The sequence below is a fragment of the Terrapene carolina genome, unplaced genomic scaffold (assembly GCF_002925995.2).
Source record: "Terrapene carolina triunguis isolate 2854851 unplaced genomic scaffold, T_m_triunguis-2.0 Scaffold750, whole genome shotgun sequence".
In the NCBI taxonomy this organism is placed as follows: domain Eukaryota; kingdom Metazoa; phylum Chordata; order Testudines; family Emydidae; genus Terrapene; species Terrapene triunguis.
In genome coordinates this window covers 202,268-208,925 of record NW_020665101.1, presented here as the reverse complement: position 1 = coordinate 208,925, position 6,658 = coordinate 202,268, and the positions used below count along the sequence as shown (strand labels likewise).

The window sequence follows — 6,658 nt, the reverse complement described above, 5'->3', positions numbered from 1 at the left end:
CCTTTGCTGTAGCCGGGCGCACGCTGCCTCTCCGTGGGCTGGAAGGTTCCAGGGGCTGGCGGGGAGCCGGGAGATCGGAGGGGCTGGGTAACGAGGCAGGGCCAGGTGATGATTCATGGCCTGGTCACAGGAGCCGCTTTAAACCCGAGCCGCTGTCTGAGTGTGAAACCGGAACTGACGGGGACACCTGGCCCCCGCTGGCTGTGAACCGATGCCCCACGCCTGGGCCCCCCACCCTTGCCCTGGGGATGTTTGTTATCCGTACTAATGGCCAGGCCTGTCCGGCCCCCCGCTCAGCTCTTGGCCTGCATTCCATCTTGTGGCAAGGAGTTCCACAGGCCAACTCTGCCTTGTGTAAACAAGGGCATTGTTTGCCCACTCCTCTTCATTTCCTCTCCAAACTCCAGCCTGGGCGTTTCTCTCGCTAGACCCCTGTCCCTGGACCCCCCTCTCTTTGCAGCCCTGGGCAAGCTGTTCCGGGCAGGGAGCATCGCAAACTCGGGGTGGTTACACAAGCAAACACAAGAGGTGACGGTGGGCTGGGCAGAGACATGCGCAGCCGAGGTCAGAGGGAGGCAGGGCTGGGCAGCGGGAGCTGAGGAGCAGGAGTGGGCCCTGGGGCCAGAAGCAGGGTGCAGGGCTGAGGCCGGGTGGGCGGCGAGGCCAGGGCCAGGCAGCGAGGGAGGGCAGGGCTGGGATGCCAGGGGGTGCGGCGGTGGGCGCAGGTGGGGTGACGCGCTCATGGGCACGCGCTGGCGGCCGGGAGCTGGGCCGGGGGAGGAAGGGAACACAGGACCGGACAAGACTCCTGGGTCACTCCAGCCCCGTTGCGCGATCCCCTTCCCACATCTCCCTGCCTCCAGCTCTAGGCCGGTTCATTCCTCGGCTTGGCCCCACGGGAGGCTGATCCACGGGGGTGAGAACCCACCTCTTGTTGCCAGTTTCAGCTCCCTCCTGGCCAGTTATTTGGTCCTGAGCCGCCTCTGTCCTTTAGCTTCACCGGCTCTCCCGTCCCTGCTGTTTACCCCTGGTCCCCCCCTCCCAGGCATGCCCACTCTCCTTTCGTGAGCCAGGCCCCCTCCCAGCCCTTGTCCGCCCCCACGCAGCCGGCTCTCCCGAACGCGGCTGAGCCGCACTGCATGCAGGACATCTGGCTTGTGCCTTGTCCGATGGCACAAACCCGGCCCCAGCTCGGCTGGAAATGCCTCCCCGGTGCCCCCGAGGGGCTGCCCGTCAGCCTGTGACCGACGCGCACCAGGTCTCTCTCCTCCTCGGTCACTTTCACCTAAGGAGCCCCCAGCCCAGAGCAGAAACCCTTGTAATTCAAGGGTGTCCCTTGCACGCCCTCCCCTTGAGTTTCATCCCCTTTCAGATCCTCCAGGGGTTTGGCCCGTCGGCAGCCACCAATGCTGGCCACGTGCCGGCTCTGGCCACCCCACGGGAGGAGCTGCCCTGGCCCCCCACGGGCAGGGCCCCGGGGATGCGCAGTGGGGAGGCTCTGGGTCTGTGTGGCAGAGCTGTGGTGTCTCTCACACACACTCACACCCCCGCCCGGGCCCATCACCCCAGGGGCCAGCTTTACGCAGTCTCTAGGGCGCAGACGTGGTAAGGAACGAGCCGGAGCAGGAACGAACGGTCCCCAGGGCATCCCTGCCCCTAGGAGCTCGGCGGGGCCGTGGGGAGGAGATGGGATGACATGGGGTGGGGGGGCATTCAGACACTCCGTGTGCTTTGTCCCTTGAGGAAACAGCCTGATATTCTATCCGCTCTGATTCAGGCCTGGGTGACCAGGCGGGTTATTTCTAGCCAGGAGAACCGGGTCGAATGCAATCTGCTGCCTCGGGGGTTGTGCTGCCAGCCAAGCCGGGGCGGGCCGAGCGGAACACCCGCCACACGCCAGTGTCCCGTCCGCCAGGGACGGACCCCACCGCGGCACATGGGGGGTGGCTCCCACTGGGCTCAAACTGGCGCGCGGGAAGAGACGGGAAAAGGGCAGGGCTGAAAGGGGAGAAACCTGGGCCAAACTCAGCGGGCAGCACGGGGCAATCACAAGCTGGCAGCACTTCGGGGGAGTTCGCGGCCCCTGAGCAGCCGAGCTGCTGGGATCCAATCCTCAGCCGCTGGCGGGGAGCAGACATAGGGGGCACCCGGGGGCGTGGGGAGCAGGTTTAGAGGACATGCTGGAATGCCGGGTGGGGGTGGGGAGCGGGTGTGTCACTGACATCCTGCCAGCATTCACCTGGGGGCGGGGGGAGCCCCACCACGTGACATGGGAACCCCCCTGCACCCGGGATCCCATGGCCAGCCCTAGAGCACAGGGAACAGGCAGAAACACTGTGGTGAACTGTGGTGGGAGGATCCTTGGTGGGCCGGGGCCATTCCCGCCTGGCAAAGTCGCTGGTTAACGACTCCTGCTCCTCCCTGGCAGCCGGACGTCCGGCCCCGTGACCCCGGCAAGGCCCGCTAGCAGGCGGGAGTGGCCCTGACGCCCCACGCGGGGCCCCGAGAGAAGTGCCAGGCCCATGTACCCATCAAGAACCCAAAAGCCTCGGGTTCCCCATGTCCCAGGAGCGGCGCTGGTGTTATTGGAGACGTTGCCAAGGGTCTAGGAGATGCCCAGATGCCCCCTGCAACCCTAGGGGTTGGCCACCAGCTCCTGTGCCTTTCCCCTCCCCCCGCCCCTGGAAAGAGAGTAGCCGCACGGGATCCGGTCCCCTGTGCTGGGCTGCCCACCCTGTGCCAGTGACGCGAGAGCTGTTTACCCGGCGTGGGAGCTGCTCACCAGGGGCGGGAGCCGTTTACCAGGCCCCACAGCTGTTTACTGGGAGTGGGAGCTGTTTACCCCCGTGCGGGAATTGTTTACCCTCGGGTGGGAGCCGTTTACCCTTGGGCAAGAGTGGGAGCTGTTTACCAGCAGGAGCCGTTTACCAGGGGCGGGAGTGTGGAAGCTATTTACCGGGACGGGAGCTGTTTACCAGGCCCCATAGCTGTTTATCAGGTGTGGGAGCTGTTTACCCCCATGTGGGAGCTGTTTACCAGGGCGGGAGTGGGAGCTATTTACCCCGTGTAGGAGCCGTTTACCAGGCGTGGGAGCCATTTATCAGGCCCCATAGCGGTTTACAGGGCATGGGAGCCGTTTACCGGGCGTGGGAGCCATTTACCGGGCGTGGGAGCTGTTTACCCCAGGTGTGGGAGCCGTTTACTGGGCATGGGAGCCGTTTAGCGGGCGTGGGAGCCGTTTACCAAGGGTGGGAGTGTGGAAGCTGTTTACCGGGTGCGAGAGCTGTTTACCAGCCATGGGAGCTGCTCACCAGGGGTGGGAGCTGTTTACCAGGCCCCATAGCTGTTTATCAGGTGTGGGAGCTGTTTACCCCCAAGTGGGATCTGTTTACAAGGGGCAGGAGTGGGAGCTGTTTACCGGGGCGGGAGTGGGAGCGGTTTACCGGGCGTGGGAGCCGTTTATCGGGCGTGGGAGCCGTTTACCGGGTGAGGCCCCGGCCACGCTGTCGGGCCTGAGCCGTCCCATTGCTCAGCCAGCCGGCCAGGCTCCGCGTCACGTCACGCACCGAGCTGCGGGCTCACTGTGACCACACAGCTCATGGGCTATTCTGAGCGGCGCATCATGAGAGAAATATGAACCTCCGGGCTCCCTGCCCCCTCCCGCGCTCCGGGCCCGTCCCCTCCCCCGCGGCTCGCCAGGGCTTTCCATGAGAGGGCTTTTTCTGAGCGCTGAGCACACGCGGCCGCACTCTAGCACCTTCCACCGGGATCCCCAAGCGCTGGGCGCTCACCCGAATGAATGAAGTCCGGCCCGCCCGCCTACGTGGGTCTGGGATCCCCCCCCTCCGAGTGACAGATGGGGAAACTGAGGCACGGAGCGACACGGAGCAAAGCCCTGGGGTGTGCAGCCAGCCGGGGGCCAGAACTCCAGGTGCTCATCTTTGGTCCCCCCTCCAGCCCCCACATGCCCGGCCCCACTTCTTCCTATGGTGCCCCCCGGCGACCGGGGTCCTGCGGCGGTTTCGGGGTGTGTGTGCAGGGGCCCTCCCCCCTTTCTCCCCCCCTCCCATTGTCTACAAGGAGAGAGGATCCTCCCCTCCCCCTGGTTTGGGGCAGGTTAAAAATAGCAGCCAGATGTCCCCGGCGTCAGCCCGGGGGGGGGGGCGGGGGCCGAGCCAATCCCAACCCCCCGCTATCCTTAGCGCCCAATCGCCGGCCCGGGCGTTATCTCCGCGGGGAGGAAGAGAAAGTTCCTGCTCGGCTCTTACTTGTATATGGTCAGGGCCCGGCATTCCTGGGAGTCCTGCGTCCTGACGCGGGGCCCGGGGGGGGGGCGGGCGGGAGGCGGCCCCTTAAAACCCCCCGGCGCGGGGCCGCCGCTTCACTGGGGCGCACCCGGGAGCCGCCGGCACAGCCCCACTCGCGACCGCCGCGCACGGGGAGAGCCCACGCGTGGGGCAGGGAGCTCGCCGCGGGGGCTGCTCAGATCCCCCCCGCCCCATCTCCTCCTCCCGGCTCCTTCCCCCCTTCCCGGGCCGGTCAGTTCCCCCCGCGCGGCGGAGATGAACAGCCACAGCTGCCCCGAGGCGCCGGCGGCCGGCGAGGAGGCGGAGGAGATGCCGGCCACGGAGAAGGACCTGGCGGAGGACGCGCCCTGGAAGAAGATCCAGCAGAACACGTTCACCCGCTGGTGCAACGAGCACCTCAAGTGCGTGCACAAGCACCTGGGCGACCTGCAGCGAGACCTGGGCGACGGGCTGCGGCTCATCGCGCTGCTGGAGGTGTTGAGCCAGAAGCGCATGTACCGCAAGTACCACTCGCGCCCCAACTTCCGCCAGATGAAGCTGGAGAACGTGTCGGTGGCGCTGGAGTTCCTGGAGCGGGAGCACATCAAGCTGGTGTCCATCGGTGAGTCCGGGCGGGGAGACACGCCCACGGCGCCGAGTGTGCCCCTGACACGCCCGCCCCCGCCCACGGTGTGGAGTGTGCCCCCCGACACACCCCTCACACCCGCAGTGCATCGGGTGCCCCTGGCACGCCTGCTCACACTCACCTTGCCGAGTGTGCCCCTGGCACACCTACTCACACTCACATTGCTGAGCGTGCCACGTCACACTCAATGCCTGGTGTGCCCCTGACCCACTGCGCCTACAGACCCACTCACGCTCACAGCGCTGAGTGTGCCCCTGACATGCCCACTGTGCCGAGTGTGCCCCTGACTCACCCGCTCACACCCACTGTGCCGAGTGTGCCCCTGACATGCCTGCTCACACCCACAGTGTGGAGTGTGCCCCTGATACACCCACTCCAACTCACAGTGCTAAGTGTGCCCCTGACATGCCCGCTCACACCCACTGATCTGCACGTTCCCTGACACACTCACTCACACCCACTGATCTGAGTGTGCCACTGACAGCATGTGCCATTGACACACCCCTCGCACACACTGATCTGCACATGCCACTGACACACCCACTCACAGCTACCAATCTGCATGTGCCCCTGACACACTCACATACTGATCTGTGTGCCACTGACACGCTCACATGTGCCACTGACCTCTCCCCCACACACTCTGATCTGTGTGTCAGACACACTCAACCCTCTCACCCACACACTGATCTCTCACACACTGTGTTCTGTCTCTGACACCCCTGCACAAACCCTGATCTGAGTGTACCACTGACACACCCCCTCACACTCACTGATTGGTGTGGTGCCACTGACATTCCCCCCCCACTGATCTGCGTGTCAGACACACTCAACCCACTCACCCACCTCACCCACACACCGATCTGTCACACACTGTGCTCTTTCTGACACACACCCTCACACCCACTGATCTGCATGTGACCCTGACACACCTGCTCACACACCGTGATCTGTGTGCCCCTTACACACTCACACCAGGGGGTCTCAAACTGGGGGTCGGGACCCCTCAGGGGGTCGTGAGGTTATTATGTGGGGTGTCACGAGCTGTCAGCCTCCACCCCAAACCCTGCTTTGCCTCCAGCATTTATAATGGTGTTAAATATATAAACAAGTGTTTTTAATTTATAAGGGGGGGGGGTCGCACTCAGAGACTTGCTGTGTGAAAGGCATCACCAGTACAGAAGTTTGAGAATCACTGACTTACACTGATATGTATGTGACACTGACACACCTACTCACACCCGCTACTTTCTCTCACAACGTGTTGTCGCTCACATCCACTGATCTGTGTGTGCCCCGACACACCTGCTCACACACAGTGATCTGTGTGCCCCCGACACACTCACTCATACTGATCTGTGTGTGACACTGATACATTCATACCCCACACCCGCTGGTCCCTGCATGTCACTAACACACACACTGATCTCTGTGTGTCACGAATGCCCTTGTTCCCCTTACACACACACAGTTCTCTCTCGCACACTGTGCTCTGTCACTGACACACCCACTGATCTCTGGGGCCCTGACACACATACCGATTCCCCGCCCTCCCCTTCCCCCGATCCCTTCACATGGTGCTGAGCTGATTGGACACAGACACACTGAAGCCGATGGCCCCCTTACACACTCGCTTTCTCTCCCCTAGACACACACTGCTCACACTGCTCCCTGACCCCCAGCTCTCGCCCCCCATGCTGATCTCACACGTACACCCCCCCCCCCC

The 6,658-nt window shown here is 64.0% G+C and overlaps 1 protein-coding gene across 2 annotated transcripts in view; it reads left to right on the top strand.

Moving 5' to 3' along the window:
• Positions 1–4,517: 4,517 nt before the first annotated feature.
• The window catches only part of FLNC (filamin C), a 52,413-nt gene continuing 50,272 nt past the window's right edge, over positions 4,518–6,658 (top strand). For both annotated transcript variants that reach the window (XM_026660300.2, XM_026660299.2), the window contains exon 1: positions 4,518–4,908. In XM_026660300.2, the coding sequence (XP_026516085.1) occupies positions 4,563–4,908 (346 nt within the window). In that variant the 5' untranslated portion in view covers positions 4,518–4,562. The remainder of the gene's footprint in view (positions 4,909–6,658) is intronic.